The sequence below is a fragment of the Amblyomma mixtum genome, chromosome 8 (assembly GCF_055824585.1).
Source record: "Amblyomma mixtum isolate Tamu chromosome 8, ASM5582458v1, whole genome shotgun sequence".
Taxonomy (NCBI): domain Eukaryota; kingdom Metazoa; phylum Arthropoda; class Arachnida; order Ixodida; family Ixodidae; genus Amblyomma; species Amblyomma mixtum.
Window position 1 is genome coordinate 137,761,127 of NC_143019.1, and position 18,681 is coordinate 137,779,807.

Below are 18,681 nucleotides of genomic sequence, written 5' to 3' on the forward strand. Positions count from 1 at the left end.
GTGCTGTTGATCAATTTAGAATATTACTGAATATATTATCGCTTAAAGGACGTTCTACGTCCGCCGCTTATGAACGTGGGTGGCGCTGATGAACACTCTCAAGGTTAGATTACTTGTAAACATAAATACCCCCGAAAGCAGAAGGTTTGACAGCCGTCGCCGTAGCTCAGAGCTAGAGCACCGGACGCGTAATTCGGAGGTCGTGGGTTCGGATCCCACCGGCGGCATGTGGTTGTTTTTTCTTCTGCTTTTCTAAAATTAGCTTTAAGCGATAATATATTCAGTAATATTCTAAATTGATCAACAGCACAAAAATAAATAAATTAGTTTAAAAAAAATCCCCTGTGCCCTTTGGTTTCTGTGGCTGTTGGCTTCTGCCATAGCGCATATAATTGCGCTGCAGTATGTACAAATAAATAAATAAATAAATACCACCGAAAGCAGAAGGTTTGACAGCCGTCGCCGTAGCTCAGAGGTAGAGCACCGGACGCGTAATTCGGAGGTCGTGGGTTCGGATCCCACCAGCGGCATGTGGTTGTTTTTCTTCTGCTTTTCTAAAATTAGCTTTAAGCGATAATATATTCCGTAATATTCTAAATTGATCAACAGCACAAAAGTAAATAAATTAGTTTAAAAAAATCTCCTGTGCCCTATGGTTTCTGTGGCTGTTGGCTTCTGTCATATTTATAACGAGCCCCTCATTCCCCTTCTCTTGTTTGCTTAATTGCTTAGCGAGGACCTTGGTTCTGGCAGCCTTGACGCCATAGGAAGCATAAGAGGGTTCTCACGCAGCTTCCACCCTCTCCGTTCGATGACGTTCTACGTCACACCTGCGGTAACTCGGGACGTTCTACGTCCGCCGCTTATGAACGTGGGTGGCGCTGATGAACACTCTCAAGGTTAGATTACTTGTAAACATAAATACCCCCGAAAGCAGAAGGTTTGACAGCCGTCGCCGTAGCTCAGAGCTAGAGCACCGGACGCGTAATTCGGAGGTCGTGGGTTCGGATCCCACCGGCGGCATGTGGTTGTTTTTTCTTCTGCTTTTCTAAAATTAGCTTTAAGCGATAATATATTCAGTAATATTCTAAATTGATCAACAGCACAAAATAAATAAATTAGTTAAAAAAATCCCGTGTGCCCTTTGGTTTCTGTGGCTGTTGGCTTCTGTCATTCTTAAGTCAAGAAAGACCACAGCCACAAGTTTGTTGTTATTTAAAGCACAGTTTATTTTTTCGGTTAATAACTGGACTGCACTTGATGTTGAATGATGCTGCCGAAAGCCGTGTTGCTGTGGGCAAATTATATGGTATTTTTCTAGAAATCTATTAATTCGATTGGCAAGAATTTTTTCGAAAAGGATATTAACAACACTGTTCTTTCGAACGAGCCTTGTCGGGGCAGAATAATCTTCAGAAACAGAAATTTCACTACTTTTGAGCTTCGCACGATGTGCCATTACATATTCTTTCGCTTTGAAATGAGAAAACTTTATTATCACAGGTCGGCACTTATCATGGGCAAATGACGTTCCAAGGCGGTGGGCATGTTCTATTGCGTCAGGTTTGAATTCCGAGCCAATCTTAGAGGAAAGCAAATTATTTATTTTTTCTTCTGTTTCCTGCCAGGTTTCATCATCATCAGGGACACCATAGAGTATTAAAATATTTCTGCGTGACCTATCCTCAAGATCATTGATGCGGAAAAGGAGTGCGCTGTTTGTTGCCTTAAGTCATTGATTGTTTCATTTGTTAACTGCAGTTCTTGGTCTAGGCTACCAAAAGCATTGACTTTGGTTTCAACGGAAGCGAGTCGTGCATCAAGGTTACATAGCTTCTTCGCTAAACCCTGCTGATTAGCCTTCACAGCATCAACAGCTTTCGTCAGTTCAGCTCGAGCGGCCGCCGACGCCTCACAAGCGGTTCTGATATATAATAGCGCCGCCATAACTTCGTTATGTCGACGACTGCACGCCGTGTCACCGTCACTGGCTTCTTCAGGCTCTCGCTCTATTACTGGCTTGCGGTTAGGCCCAGGATTTAGTTCCACGTCTCCCGAGCAAAGCAACAAAATACGATGCGCCTCTATATCGCGTGTTGCGTAAATCAGAGAAAATCGAAAAAAAATTCTCTCGGCTTAACAGCGCGTTTGTTCGGGCTCAAATTTCGCACAGATGTTGCATTTGGTGGTCAGTTTTGTTTTATACTACATTTAGGTGGGGTACTTGCCTGATTCAGTAAGAATTATTTGGAAATCCCCATCGTATGTGGCGACGACGATCCAAAACTGAAAGACATCGCAGCAATGGTACCTGTGGCGCCATCTCGCACCCACCGGAGAAACCCAGCTGTGCTAAGTTGGTGAGCAAATTATCTTTGCTTGGTGCTCTCTGCTGCAAAGCAGCGCGAGACATCACCGAAAATGCGAGCGTACAGCGATCAAGAGAAGGGCATGGCCGTGACTTGGCTATGCGCTTGGCCATCATGCGCATGGCTATGCGAGTCCTACTCCTTCCCAGCACCCTCCCCGGTGGAGAGCTCGCTTCTCCAATGGTTGCGAGATGGCGCCACAGGTACCACTGCGGCGAAGTCTTTCGGTTTTGGTTCGCCGTCACCGCATACGATGGGGATTTCCTGATAATTCTGACTAAATCAGGCAGTACCCCACTTAAATATAGTATAAAACAAAACTGACCACCAAATGCAACCTCTGTGCGAAATTTGAGCCCGAACAAACGCGCGATTAAGCCGAGAGAATTTTTTTCGATTTTCTCTGATTTGCGCAACAGTCGGTAAAATCACAACACATTTCACAAAGCACTTGTGGTCGCGGATGCAGCAGTAAAGAACGATTAGACGTTTTCTTCGCATGAAGAGAACACGATTGACTAACCTGGATAACATGAAGACGTCTATTATCAGCCATGTTTCCTATCGTGCTGCTTCTACGCCCATGGCCAGGATTCGAACCCGCGGTGGCACGAACTGATCAGCTACGCTGGCCACTGCGCGAGAGGACTATGCTATCGCGGCTTTCGCTAATGCGCTAACATTAGATGGCTATGTTGACACCGGAAGTGTCCGGAACATGTGTCGCCGGGACACTAGAATAATTCTTGGACTCGACCTGGAGAAGGCCTTTGATAATGTTAGACATGAAGCGATCTTGGAGAACTTTCATGAACTCAGGTTGGGAGCCCGCACTCTCAACTATATCCGTGACTTTATCTCGGGTAGAAAGGCCTATTTTAAAGTAGGAGTTGCCCACTCGAATAATAATAATAATACTTTATTGCGCCAAATAGTAAAAAAAATGTGCAGAAATCCGGCCTGCCAAAGCCTCATAGGGCTTGAGTGGCAGAGCCCGACAGGCAGCGGAACCGTGCAGACATACACACAGGCAAAAAAAGCTCATTCAAAACAACGGACATCAAATTAGTATCGTGGTGAGAACAAAATAGACACAAGACTCATGTTACATGTACAAAAAAAATCCTCATTAGATTAAATTGCGAGGAAGAAAAACCAAAGTGGCATGACAATACGTCAGATCAATGCAATAAATACAGCAGTAACCAATGAAATCACGGGATTTACTTGACAGGTGGTAAAGCACATGCGTATGATGTCGTACACCTTCTCATTAATGTATCGCAGCATCTTTTTATTTTATATTTAGTTTTTGCCCGGCGAACACTTGGAGTTAACTTGTTAAAGTGAAAGGGAAAGTAATAAACTCTTACACGCCTTCCATATCTTGTAGACCGTTGGGGAATACAAAAAACTGGCTGTGGCTTAGTTTGGTTAAGCCTGGTAATTGCGAAGCAATACGACAGGTTCCGTCGGGCTGCATATTGAGCACGCCGCTTGGAAAGTCGTTCTTCTGCCGTCTCGGTAGCTCGCTGATGCTTCCTCTTTGCATTCTGCCGAAGTGCCTTGCTTGCTTGAGGCGGCATCTAACAGGCTTGACGAGAGGAGTGAACCGGCGTTGGTGCCTACCAGCCTCGCGCTGCGACGGCGCGAGATGGTGCCCCGTTTTTTTTACACAGATGGTAAGACGTTACTCCGCGCGCGGCGCCCCTGGTGACAGGAGCGGGAGTTAGGCCGCCATTGGTGCCTACCAGCCTCGCGCTGCGACGGCGCGAGATGGTGCCCCGTTTTTTTTACACAGATGGTAAGACGTTACTCCGCGCGCGGCGCCCCTGGTGAGAGGAGCGGGAGTTAGGCCGCCATTGGTGCCTACCAGCCTCGCGCTGCGACGGTGCGAGATGGGGCCCCGTTTTTTTTTACACACATAATATTACGTCACTCCGCGCGCGGCGCCCCTGGTGAGAGGAGCGGCAGTTAGGCTGCCATTGGTGCCTACCAGCCTCGCGCTGCGACGGTGCGAGATGGGGCCCCGTTTTTACACAGATGGTATGACGTCACTCCGCGCGCGGCGCCCCTGGTGAGAGGAGCGAGAGTTAGGCCGCCATTGGTGCCTACCAGCCTCGCGCTGCGACGGCGCGAGATGGGGCCCCGTGTTTACACAGATGGTATGACGTCATGCCACAGGTCATGCAAAAGGTCAAGTGGTGCCTACCACCGCCTTGCGCTGGAGCGGGCTGAGGTGGTAGCTAAAGTAATATTGCTTCGCAACAAAAGGTTCCTTCGGTCGAAAAGACCGTGTGGGAACATATGGAATCTTGTAGTCACTAAGCCAAAAATGTTTCAGGACGATCGTTTCCATCAAAAGGCGATCAAAATCAGGTAGAGAAAATACCTTAAAGAGATCAGAATTAGAGGGAAGGACCTAAATCATAGCCGATATTTTATAACAATGATCATAGGAGAGAATTAAACCTGCACTTCCAGCGAACTGCACAGTGACCATAAATCGTTATGCCGTAGCGCAGTACGCTATTACCAAGGGCGTTTACGATAACTTTGCGTATTGAAAGCGGCATGTAGTACATGATGTTGTAAAGCACACAGGAGACGGTTCGGAGCTTTTTACAAACGTGGGACAAGTGATCATTCCATGAAAGAGCACTGTCAAAGTATACTCCCAGGTATTTCACTGTATTTGTATAGCTCAAGGGTAAACATTGACATTGGGAACAATCAGATCCGTGCAAGAACAAGTGTTGGTTTAAATCTACCTTCTTCATCGGGTTGTGAAAGCATATAAACTGAGTCTTAGAGCTGTTAACTTTAATTAGGTTGTTTGAGAACCAGTCAGTAGAAATTGTTGCTGCAGCTTGAAGAGAAAAAATTGAGTTAGAGTAGTTCGGTGACTGGGTTACGAGTGCAGTATCGTTAGCGTACTGGTACAGGCCTACAGGAACAAAGTTTGAATGGTCATTCACGTGGACATTAAATAACAGGGGACTAATTATGGAACCTTGCGGAACGCCAGCTTTAATTAACAAAGAAGCGCTCTTTACCCGCACAGTGGAGACGTATTGCGTTCTCTGCACTAAAATATTTTCCAAAAACTAAAGAAACACTCCACGGAAGCCTAACCTGGACAGTTTACACAATAACACACTGTGACACACGCTGTCAAAACCTTTGCTGACATCCAGAAACAGTGCACACACAACTTGGTTACGTTCAAAAGATCGATTTAACATGCCGGAAAAATCCTCCAAAAGCATTTCCGTCCCGGTACCTTGTACAAAACCATACTGACACGGTGACAAGATTTTGTGCTTATCGATGGATGGATGAATGGATGGATGGATGGATGGATGGATGGATGGATGGATGGATGGATGGATGGATGGATGGATGGATGGATGGATGGATGGATGGATGGACGGACGGACGGACGGACGGACGGACGGACGGACGGACGGACGGACGGACGGACGGACGGACGGACGGACGGACGGACGGACGGACGGACGGACGGACGGACGGACGGACGGACGGACGGATGGACGGATGGACGGACGTATGCGATACGGGATGGTGGCAACCATGCTCAGCTTTTTTACTTTATTTTTGTTCTACTGTGCTGTAAATTTTCATTAAAATTTGCCATTTTCTTTCACTCTGGTTTCCTACACTTCTAATCTTATGTCAACTCTGCTTTTCAGCCACCAGTCTTCCAATAACTTTTTGCTAACTTCTACCGCAGATTTGTTTGCATAAGCATTGTTATCTTTAAACCCTAGGGCCCCAAGAAGAGTGACGCTGTCTGCATCGACATCCGGATGTATACCATCACATTTGAGTATGAGGTGTTCAATTGTTTCTACATATCTACCACACACAGGACATATGTCATCATCCTCGTTAATTTTCTTTTTGTAGCTGCGCGTTCTAAGACGCCCTGACCTAGCTTCAAACAGTAGGACACTGCCTCTTATAGAAAAATTATTTCCTGATCTGCGTTTTCCAGTATCGATATAGTTCTACGCTATGCTTCTTTTTCATTGAATTAATCCAATTTTTAACTTCCGCGTTTCTAACATGTCGTTTAATGCTCTTTCTTTCTCCGTCCTCGTGTCCGGCATACTCACTGGTTAGTTTCCTAGTTCTCTTCCGCCACTCTGAGTCAACGCTCTTTCTGTATAAGTATTTAAATGCCTGAGCTGCCCACCTGTTATCGTCTAATTTCTTCAGGCATTCTTCATATAGTATTTTACGCTGAGCTTCCCGTGCTCCCAACGATGCCCAGTCCATATCCCCTTGTACTGCCTCACCTGTGGTTTTGCCGTGGCCACCTCGTGCTAATCTTCCAACAACTTTCTGATCTCGACTGAACTTCTGCCCTTAAGCACCGAACCGCATTCCTAAAGTAGGCCCCGAATCCATTATTCCTTTCCAAATACCTCTCAGTACTTCATATTTGTTCTAAGACACAAGCAGCACCATCTGCCTGATCGATTTTGCATTCCTATGTTATATCAGTCGATAAATTTTATAAACGTATGCATCACAGCACGGCTAATCGTTTGGCACCGCCACGGTGGCTCAATGGTTCTGGCACTCGGCTGCTGACCCGAAAGACGCGAGTTCGATTCCGGCCGTGCCGGTCGAATTTCGATGGAGGCGAAATTCTAGAGGCCCGTGTACTGTGCGATGTCAGTGCACGTTAAAGAACCACAGGTGATCGAAATTTCTGCAGCCCTTCACTGCGGCGTCCCCCCTAGCCTGAGTCGCTTTGGGACGTTAAACCCCAATAAACCATAAACCACGCGAATCCCCTGCGACAAACGGTTCGCCCGTAATGGCCGTCTGAAGGTACTCGGAATGCAGGGTTTGGGGGCGTTAAAGTCTCTGGTGATAATCCCACAAATATTTTGGGCTTCATCTCAATTAGCTATTTTATCCTCACGAAAATTTCAACTCATTTTGACACCACTTGGAACACTCTGCGTCAAACGGGTGGCCCCCAAATTTTATGCAAATGGTGGTCCCGAAAGGGGAAGGCGAGCTGGTCCCACTTCTATGGCCGCTATACTGGCACATATATAACGGATCGAAAGTATAGGCTTTAATTGAGGCGCTACGCGCCCACTGTTGCCGTGTGATATAGTGTGGTCACGTTTTTGCGATATCGGTCAATTTCGCCCCTATTATAGACAGACGCGTCCTTGACACATGTAAATAGCAAGAGCCAGCGCTCTTAAAGCGCCGACCATTTCATTGTCAACATTAGAAGCGAACAGATGCGTATGCCTTGAAATCACGGCCGGAACGCCATCTGCTGTGCCCGTCGTAGCCCACGTCCCTCCGTGTGGTGAACTGCTTCAGGCTGAGAGCGCAGTGCTCATTACTCGTTGTGCACCGCGCAACGACGCCAGGGGTGGATTGACCCTGAATCATTCGACGGCATCAGTCAGAAAACGGAGGAATTGGCTGGGTCCTCACTCTGTGCGAGTGATACGTCGTTTTTTTTATACCATACGTATTACTCTGTGAGCGATGAGGTCCTGCGACAGGGCGAGACTCTAGAGCACCGGTGAGGCACTTTCAGGGCTGGAGCTTGGCTGACTATGGAAGTCAATGTGTGCGTCCCGTTCCACGTGCCCTTTACTTGATATAACATTTTGAGACTGTAGAGTTCATACTGGTGAACAGCGCAAAAAAGGCGGGACAACAACAAGACAAGCGCTGACTATCAACTCTTGTCTTGTTGTTGTCCCGCCTTTTTTGCGCTGTTCACCAGTATGAATGCATACCAACTCGCCCAGATCTCAGCCTTACTGTAGAGTTCCTGTGCCCCTTGGTCCTCGTAGCCCCCTCTTAAGAAAGGAAATATTGAACGAAGAACAGCACATGTAAGAAGTGCTGCAATATCTTAATTCATTTATAATGCTGGAGGTATCAGCAATAATTTTCACTTTTAAGGCGACATAACTGCTTTGCTGAGACAAAATTACTAAATTGGTTAGTATATCAATCAATCAATCAATCAATCAATCAATCAATCAATCAATCAATCAATCAATCAATCAAAAAACCTTTAATTGCTCAACCAAGGAAACTTTGTACAAACTATTTGGACCGATAGCCTACATGGCTAGTATCCGGTTCAATACAAAACAGGATATTTGGGCAACCTCATAGAAGAAGATATGAATAATTTTCAAACGCAAAATAATGAACAAAAATAAGGAAAATGTCCAGTCTTATTTCAAATAAAAGACAAAGTATTTGGACAAACGCAGGAGGAAACTGCAAATCGATATTTCAACAAAATACACAGAATGCGTTCAACAAAATACAAACATTCAATTAAATAGCGGAATCACATCATTACTTGATTGTGCAAAAAAAACAACTTCTAAGAAAGATTAAAATTTCTGGCAAGCTTTAATTCTACTGGCAATGCATTCCAGACCTTCGTCCCAACAGATTCGAATAATTTCTGACTGTGTGCATTCTTATGGATTTGTAGGTTAAAGTTACCGTTAGCCGCATGTGTTGTGTTGCGTACTGGAAGTGTTTTAAGATTTTTAAGGCAGATAGATAAGACTTTTAAGACCTAATCTACACAGTGCGGCTTCTGAGGTGCTAACCAAGTCCCGCAATCCGCTGCCTTGCCGATATAGATCAGAGAACACTTGGGGAGGTCGCATTAATGTTTTTCAGGGTGCCCTGCATTTGCCTTAGACGTAGCCATAATCAAATCAAAACAAATCAAGTTTATTTCATATTTACAGTACATGGTTTATGAGGTATATACATCAGGAGGCCCAAAAGTCGAGACTGCAAATAGGGCCTCCTATGGCTACATGAACAGAATACATAAACCGACGCATGCACAACAACTCGAGGTAAAAAAAAAGGAAGGCAAATAAAGCGACAAAAAAGAAAGAAGTGTACAGCAAATGAATGTTACATAGTGATTGCAAACACAAAAGCGTTATTAAACATCTAAGGATTCAAACAAGTGGTGTTTTAACATTTTTTTTGAATTTGTACAATGACATTGGGGTTTTCAGTGAAGGGAGCAAATTATTCCAAGTGGAGATGGCAAAGAACGATGTAGTTTGCTTTCCATAATTAGTCCGTACTTTTGGCAACAATAAATTGTTCGACAAAGCAAAACGCGTGATGTTATTATTTGTAATTATATTTTCAGGGACAAAATTAACACATATGTACTTATTGATGACTTTGAAAAGAAAAACCAGGACCTGAAATTTGTGTAGATGTTCAAGGGGCAGGACATGTAGTGAATGGAACAAAGGTGCAGACGGCTGGGTAAAAGAAGAGAAAGTGATGATTCTAAGTGCTTGTTTTTGCATAGAAATGAGTATAGAAAGATGAATTCTGTATGTGCTACCCTATGAAGTGATACAGTAATTAATATGGGAGTGTATGAATGCGTAATAGATTGAAAGCAACGTATCTAAGCTAAAGAACGGCCTTGTTCTGATGAGAGCCCTTATTCCGAAACAAATTTTATTAACAACGGAGGCAACATGATGATTAAACTTCAGGTTCGAGTCAACTATCACACCTAGAAATGTAGCAGAATGTGTTTGCGGTATGGAAACGTTGTTGATAGTTATTGATAATAGATCTCACTCTGTGCGAACGAAAGTGATATCCAAGTCTAAAGCTTTATTTTTGCTTAATTTTTTATTTATTTTTATTCGCAGATACTGCAGACCATACATATACATGGCCCAGGCAGGAGGGGCATCCGCGGCAAAAACATGAGTACACATATAACAAGCATACAGCTGTTCAGAAACAAATTTCACACAAAAAATTCATAACGAGCGAAGTACAATTAACAGCGCAAGAATTGACGCTCCAGTTCTTTAACAAAGTCACTGGCTGCGAAAGTGTGCGAAGGCAGGGAATTCCATTCACTGGTAGTCCTGGGAAAAAAACTATGCTTATAGGTATTGGTTCGTGCAAAAATTGGAGTCAAGGAGTGAGGGTGTGTGTGTCGAGTTTTCCTGGTGCAATGTGGCTTAACACAGTCTGGCATGTTTAACCTCAGCGCACCTGAGACGCAGTTATGCAAAAAAGCGAGCCGACTAATTTTTCGACGGGATTCCAATGTTGCTATACTATGTTGCCGCATCAATAAGGAAGGAGAATCGTTCCTTTTATATTTGCTAAAAATAAACCGGACAGCCTTTCTTTGGACTCGCTCGAGCTGCAATATTTCCTTCTTATTGTGCGGATCCCATACAATGGAGGCATATTGGAGCTTGGCTCTAATGCAGGCATTATAAGCTAATAGCTTAACTTCGACAGGTGCACCTTTAAGTTTCCTCTTTAGAGACCACAGCTTACTAATAGCGGAAGAACAAATGGCGGATATGTGCGGAGACGAAGTTAGTTTATTTGTTAGCGTCACACCAATATATTTATACGAGTCTACTTCTGTTACAATATCGTTGTTAAGCAAGTAAGAATAGGTGCTGATATTTTTCTTCCTTGTAACTCGCAACAGAACTGTTTTTTGTGCATTTAGTTGCATTCCCCATCGACTCCACCACTCATGAATAGCCTCTAGGTTTGCTTGTAATATTGTATGGTCATTTGGTGCTGTGATGTTCTTAAAAAGCACACAATCATCCGCGAACAATCGGATAGCAACGCCACCATGAATGACATCAGACAAATCATTGATGTATATCAAAAACAATAGCGGCCCCAAGACGCTGCCTTGGGGGACACCAGAAGTCACAGATAGCGTTTTTGACGAGCAATTCATAATTTCAACAAACTGCTGCCTATCTCTAAGGTAAGAGATCATGTTTTGAATTAGACGACTGGGGCTTGAAAAAACGTCCTTGTTGGCCACACGGGATCACTTATTATGCATCTGGCGGTCTTGAGCTCGTGGCTTGCCCTTGCCTGTTAATATCCTGCGCAGAAAGGTAAAACATGGTTGGCATCGGAGCTACTATGCACCGAGTGAACATAAAAATTAACATCAATCCAAGAACGCAGTAGAAATGGCCGCAGTCAACACTGGTTGGCTACGAACGAATGGATTGAAATTGCACCAAAAGAGACAGCACGGCAATAGTGCCGTCAAGCAGGAATACCAAGCGTAGGCGATTGGGCTAGTTGGTACTGAATTGCATTACGAAGCATCGTTTCGATGCAGGGCAAAACGGATCAGAAGTGAGCAGACAATTCGAACACCGGACGTCAAGTGAATTTTATTGCCAAAAAACAAGCTTTATGTAAAACCCACGGAGGCACAATTGTTGACATCAAACAATGAAATATAATGCGGAAGCCAGATGACAATTATCCGAGGGGGTAAAATTAAAACAAGCAATCAAATAAAGGCACATGCCAATTCTTGCACATCTCCGTCGTTTCTTGCCTGACTGTCGCCATGAATACGCTTTCTCTTAGTCTAATTCCTTTCTCCCGAGGGCAACAGAAGGGGCACTGGCGTAGTAATCTTTATCATTCTAGGTACAGAGGGCTTCACAGATTTGCCGGCTTTTCTGAGTACTGAACGTGCACAACACCGGTATTCGTCCCAAAAAAGCCTTCCACTGTGGCTCATGCAAGCAACAGCGAACGTGGTCCGCTAGAGGACATCTGCCACCGAGTGAAGCAACTGTCCTGCAGTGCTCGATCAAGTGTTCATGGTTTATGGATGTCACATTACAGTGCGCTTCCAGTTTGGGCGCTGTAATGTATGCCGTTTGCGAGGGAAATGCGGTACACAATGCCAACCCCACAGTCAACGAGGGCTTCAGTGTGCCTAATATTTGTAGGGTGGCCTTTTTTCGATGCCATTAACTAGGTAGACCATGGAGCCTAGTTTTCAGGGGCTGAATACTTCCGACTTCTCCATGACCTTCTTGTGGCGGTATGACACCTTATGCCAGTAGGGCACTACGACAGGTCGCTCTTGCAGGCGTGCGCTTCCTAGCAATGCTAGCATGCCAGCAATGCTAGCAATTAACGCTTGCTAAAACAACGTGGCACAGTTGCTGCACAAATTGGCGGAGGTAATTTAGCTGATTACAGTCGCCGTTGCTTGTAAGAGGCAGTATGCAAGGCTGTTTTGCAACTAATGCGTGTGCTGAGGAAGTTCAGTACTATTGCAGAAAAGCCGGGGAATCTGTGAAGCCTTCTGTATCTCTAATGAAGAAGATTACTGCCTCAGAACCGCTTTTGTTGAGCTCAGGAGAAATAGATTATCTAAGAGTAAATGTGTTTATCGCGTTAGTTAGATAAAAAAAAAAGAACGGATATGTGCAGGAATGTACGTGAGTGTTCGTAAAGGTATGCCTTTATTTGATTGCTTGTTTAATTTGTGCAGCCTTGGTGAATTATCACGTGGTTTCCGAATTACCTTTGAGCGTTTGATGTCACCAGAGGTGCATCCCTGGGTAAATAAAGGAGTGTTTTTTTGTGAATACACTTCAATTGATATCTGGCGTTTGTGTTGTCTGTTTTCTCCTCGTACGCGTTTTTATGCGCCAAAACAATGTTTTATCATGCCACACTATTCACCATTTTCTCAAGTGGAGGTGGGAGGGAGAGCAGTAGTCATTTAGTCATCGACACCGTAAGATTTAGCGATTCATTTTGTTAGGTCCTCTGCGATTCGGCGCTGCTGTAGGTGACGTAGGCTGAAGAGATTACGTAACGCTGGTGGTTTGAGAAACATGAGTATGATGCCGCCCGAACACACGTGAATGCTAATCTCGTATCGATAGATAAACTGTTTAGTGATTGTGCGGTGGATCGTCGGAGCGTGGTTCGGGTGGCTCAGCCTCAAGCGGGCAATTGTTTTTTTTTTTCGGGTTCTGTTGGTTCCGCCATTTCTTTTGTCATTCAGAAAGTAGTATAACCGAACAGTTACAGCTTTTTTATTATTTCCAGGAGTACGCTGTTACCTAATGCTTTCAGAGCATTTCCTCTTCATCACCAAGAATACAACTACGTGCAAGGCAGTACGGAAGCCTGCCCTACTACTCGCCAGTTAACCTTCCCTTGTTAATTGGCGACTATTGTAAACTTCTCAACCGCATCTGACCACTTGACCTTGGTGTCTTGTACCACGTTCACCTTCGTTTGGGATACAGTACCTTATCAGAAGCTGCCACGGGTCATCTGCTGTCAACATTATACGTCCTGCTCATGCGCATGTTCTCTACACAATGTTAGCCGGGATTCCGTTACTCTAATTTCTTCCCAGATCCGATTCGCTCTCCTCCTCTCTCTTAGGGCTACATCTATGTATAAATATACTTTGTACATGCTTTACTCTTCATTTACCTTAACTGAGCATTACGCCAGGCGGTACGATGGCGCAGTGCCTTACCATACCATTAAGCACTATCTTACTGAAGCGTGTTGCGCACCTGAGCAGAGCGGAAAACCTGCTGCAGCAGCGAAGCGTTGTGAAAAATGTTCTTATGAATCGGGTGATAAATAGTAAATTTTAATAAAAAGGTGATTATTGTTACTTTTTCATTTGTGGACATTTTTTACACGCCTTGGTTACGCACTGTAGAGGTTTTGGAATGCTTTCCGTTCTAGTAATTTTTTTCTTGCGTTGGATTATGGGTAATCTTTCTGTTGCAAAAACAAACTTCGAGAAAGACGTTTATACCCTCAGCCATGAAACACACGTGACCGATTTGAACTATGAGTGCGGTGCTTTCGGGCGAAAAGATGCCGCATATCTAACACCTGCGTTCTGGACACAATTCAACCGGGCACAGAGCGTCAGGTCCGATGGAGTCACAATCTGGGAGTCCGTTATAGCTAACCATCTGAAACCGCAACCAAGGGCCAAAACGACATGGTCAGAAATGGGAAGAGCAGCAACAGGCTCACTCGAAAAGGCTAAAAAGCTCTCCGTTTCTTTCTACTTGAGCCTCACAATGCTGCAGGAAGGGGCCGTGGAAAAAGGTGGCGGAATTTGCAATATATGTTTCCCGTCTTATTTTGCCGACACACCAGACATGCAGAAGAGACGTTGTTTGCTCGTTTGTTAAAGGGGCAGGAACGGTTAACCTAAACTAAACGTGCGCATAATTTTCTAGCTCAGAGAGCCGCTTATGTATGATTCGTGGGGCTGTCTGAACAGAGCGAACAGCGAGTTTTACTCTGCGCAGCGCTCACCCTCCGGAGCACAGCGCTCCCAAGGCATCAAAACGCACGCCGCACTCGCCACCCGGTTGCTCTTTATCAACCGGGGAAGGAAAGCCTAAGCGCAGGTTTACGTAGGCCAGGTATCTCTCGCAGCCGGCGCCGGCGACCGCTGCGCTGATGCTCGGCAGCGAGCCCGCCACCGACGCCGTCGAGGCTGCGCGCTTACTCTTGGCAAAGACTGTATCTTCAGCCTATATTTGTTGAGGTGCACTAGGTGAAAAAAAAGCGCTGTACATAAATTCCATTCCTCAAGCGCCTTGTAATCGAAATTATACAGGGTGAGTTTATCATCTTCTTCAGTAGTCTCACTACGTTGATTGTTGCGCAAAGGCCTCTCCATGTATCTCCAACTACCCTGTCCTTTGCCAGTTGCGGCCACCGTATCCTCGCAAACTTCTTAACCTCGTCCGCCCACATAACTTTCTGCCGTCCCCTGCTACGCTTGCCTTCTCTTGGAATCCACCCCGTTACCCTTAAGGCCGGCCCATTTCTTCCTCTTTATTTAGACTAGGGTGTTGTTAACCCGCGTTTACCCCCTCGTCAACTCTGCCCGCTTCAGGTCTCTTAACGTTACACCTATCATTTGTATTTCCATATCTCTCTGCGTTTTCCCTAACTTAAAGATGCACTAAAGAGCAATCTGAAGTGTCTTTTTACTGCGGGAGCTCGATCCACACATTCTGACCGTTCTCAGAAACTTCGAATTATTGTCCTGTGCGACCGATTTCCATAATTTAATTCGGATTAAACGTCCCAGCTCCCGCCTTTTTTTTTTAATTCGCCGCACACTGTAGGAGGAGTCAACCAACCTTTCAGCCAGTCCCGTGGCGGCTTGCCCCTCTGCCATCGGCAGAGGGATACGAAGCGATCGGTGAAAGCAAAGGGTCCACGCGTATTTTTATTTCCGCGTGCCTACTTTGCAGCTACGTAGCCTCAGACTACGTCTATTTACTAACGGAAACCTAAAAAAACAAAGAAAAGCGAAAACGATGCGCCACTCGACTGCCTGAAAGACACTCCACGTCTTAGTTGACTCCTCCTACCGTCTGCGGCGGGTTCATGAAAATGCGGGAGACAGGAAGTTTAATCCGATTTAAATTATAGAAATTGGCAGCACAGTGCGATAATTCGAGGTTTCTAAAAATGCTCGGAAGGTGCAGATTGAGTTCCCGCGGTAAAAAGACATGTTCACATTCCTCTTTAGTGCACCTTTAAGCTGTATCGTTTTTGTTAGCCTATCCGTTTCTGCTCAAGAGGTGAGCACTGATAAGATACAGTTGTATGCTTTTCTCTTGAGAGATCTCAGTAAACTGCTATTAATGATTCGACCTGCCATACGCGCTCCACCCCATTCTTAGCCTTCTAGTTATTTCCCTCTCATGGCCCGGATCAGCGGTCACTACTTGCCCAAAGTAGACGTATTCCCTTACCACTTCAAACACCCACTACCAATTGTCAACTGGTGCTCCCTTGAATTCTGACTAGGCTCCCAAACACGCACTAGGCGCAAACGTTGTGCCATGTGCATCACATATTGCCACGTATGATTGTACTGTTTGTTCATTCACGCTCAAGCCTGCAGGAAAGGGTTGTTATCACTTTTGTTCGTGACGCGAGAAGCGACCAGACTAATCTCGATTGATCGCAGCCATGAAAGGCTGCATCTAGGTTTTTCTAGATTACTGTAAATGATCTTGTCCTGTTATCTGGAAGTTTCGTTGCCGCCTTTAAATTGAACGATGCCGCGAGCGGCGGACATTCGTAGTTCGACGACCGACGAGCACGTTTGTTGCTTACGCCGCCGCCGAGTGATTCAGTTATTTTGCGGGCGCAAGTCAGCCCAAATAAAGAGCTTCGTTTCTAAGACTGGCTGGTGTCTTCCTGACCACTGGACTGCCGTCACTACAACGTGACATCTGGTGGAGGTGCTGGGTAGCCTCCTATGTTCCGGACACCCCCTACAAGTCGCGACGCCAGCCCTTCGAGTCATTCACCGGAGGACTTGACTCCAGTCTACCACGCAGCCTCTTCGAGCCTCCAGCCATGACTTACGCCGCAGCAGTGCGCCGTCGTGCACCTCGACGACGGCACCTAAGCCCCTATCGCCATTAGCCTGCTGCGCTGGAGCGCCGCCCTCTCGCCCCAACTCGCCCGTCCTACGAGCGTCGCACACGGCCTAGGAAATGCGACGAGTGGAGAACACCCGACCAGCGCCGCCAACTATGCTTCCACTGCGGAGAAGCCGGTGACATTCTCCGGTACTGCCCATACAGGAGAATGGGCATCCGAGGATTTTCTTACGACGCCCCACGACCCCGACCTGGCCTGCGACCAGCCGCAATCGAAGAGTTCTTGCGTCGGGAAGAATACTCATCGCCGAGCCACCTATCTCGTTCTCCGTCACCATCGTCACCGCGCTATGTATCGCTACGCAGTGCGTGGACGCTCCCCCAGCCTCCGAAGGTTGAACTGAGTAAAGCAGCCTCTGGAGGTGTGGTTGCTTCTGAGCGCAAGGACTAAGATCCTCCATCGAGAAAAACACAGGACTATGCCTCAACTACGACGAGAACTACGACGACCCCTACGTCGACGACGACCCCTACGATGACGACGACCCCTACGTCGACGACCCCTACGACGACGACGACCCCTACGACGACGACGACCCCTGCGACGACGACGGCCCCTGCGACGACGACGGCCCCTACGACGACGACGACCCGTACGACGACGACGACCCGTACGACGACGACGACCCCTACGACCACGACGACCCCTACGACGACGACGACAACTACGACGACGAAAACTACGACAACACCGACGATGACGACACTGCCAGACTTGAAGATTTTAGCGCTGCACTTAAACCTTGTTATGAACGCTAAAGTGCTCGAAGTTAGCATTCTCCGTGTTTATTTTCATTTTAAAACATCGAGGCGATGCTCCTTTGGAAGGGGGGTAATGCCACGTATGATTGTACTGTTTGTTCATTCACGCTCAAGCCTGCAGGAAAGGGTTGTTATCACTTTTGTTCGTGACGCGAGAAGCGACCAGACTAATCTCGATTGATCGCAGCCATGAAAGGCTGCATCTAGGTTTTTCTAGATTACTGTAGATGATCTTGTCCTGTTATCTGGAAGTTTCGTTGCCGCCTTTAAATTGAACGATGCCGCGAGCGGCGGACATTCGTAGTTCGACGACCGACGAGCACGTTTGTTGCTTACGCCGCCGCCGAGTGATTCAGTTATTTTGCGGGCGCAAGTCAGCCCAAATAAAGAGCTTCGTTTCTAAGACTGGCTGGTGTCTTCCTGACCACTGGACTGCCGTCACTACAACGTGACAATATGCTCATGTGGTACTATACCAAAGCGACATAAAATCAGTAGCTGCATATTTAAAGCTACTCTTTACTCAGGCCGACATAGTACAAAACATGCAATGGCGAACTTCGAGCATCAAAAGACGACCAAGAGGACGATTGGAACGAAAACAGCAATAAGGCGGCAGCTGAGGAAGCCTGAATACCAGCGCACTTTCCACTTTGATAGCGCGATGTACGCCACGGGAACGTTTTATTAGACACTGCCTCTATTTTTCCTCCAGCAGCTCACATTTTTCTGTTATTTTGTTGCCGTTACAATTATTCATTTGGTGATTTATTTTACGCTGATCGTACGTGAACTGTACACGTAATCATTGAGGAAGCATTATCTGTGACATTCTCACAAAAGCCGGCATTCATCGCCGTCGATGGCACGTCAGACACGTCACCACGCTCTCAGACGACCCGTACGACGACGACGACCCGTACGACGACGACGACCCCTACGACCACGACGACCCCTACGACGACGACGACAACTACGACGACGAAAACTACGACAACACCGACGATGACGACACTGCCAGACTTGAAGATTTTAGCGCTGCACTTAAACCTTGTTATGAACGCTAAAGTGCTCGAAGTTAGCATTCTCCGTGTTTATTTTCATTTTAAAACATCGAGGCGATGCTCCTTTGGAAGGGGGGTAATGCCACGTATGATTGTACTGTTTGTTCATTCACGCTCAAGCCTGCAGGA

General features: G+C 46.1%; 1 protein-coding gene across 2 annotated transcripts in view; it reads right to left on the reverse strand.

Annotated features, from left to right (window-relative positions):
* Positions 1-8,438: 8,438 nt before the first annotated feature.
* Positions 8,439-18,681, reverse strand: part of LOC149334595 (uncharacterized) — a 52,552-nt gene continuing 42,309 nt past the window's right edge. For both annotated transcript variants that reach the window (XM_089555240.1, XM_089555239.1), the window contains one exon: positions 8,439-11,329. In XM_089555240.1, the coding sequence (XP_089411366.1) occupies positions 11,272-11,329 (58 nt within the window). In that variant the 3' untranslated portion in view covers positions 8,439-11,271. The remainder of the gene's footprint in view (positions 11,330-18,681) is intronic.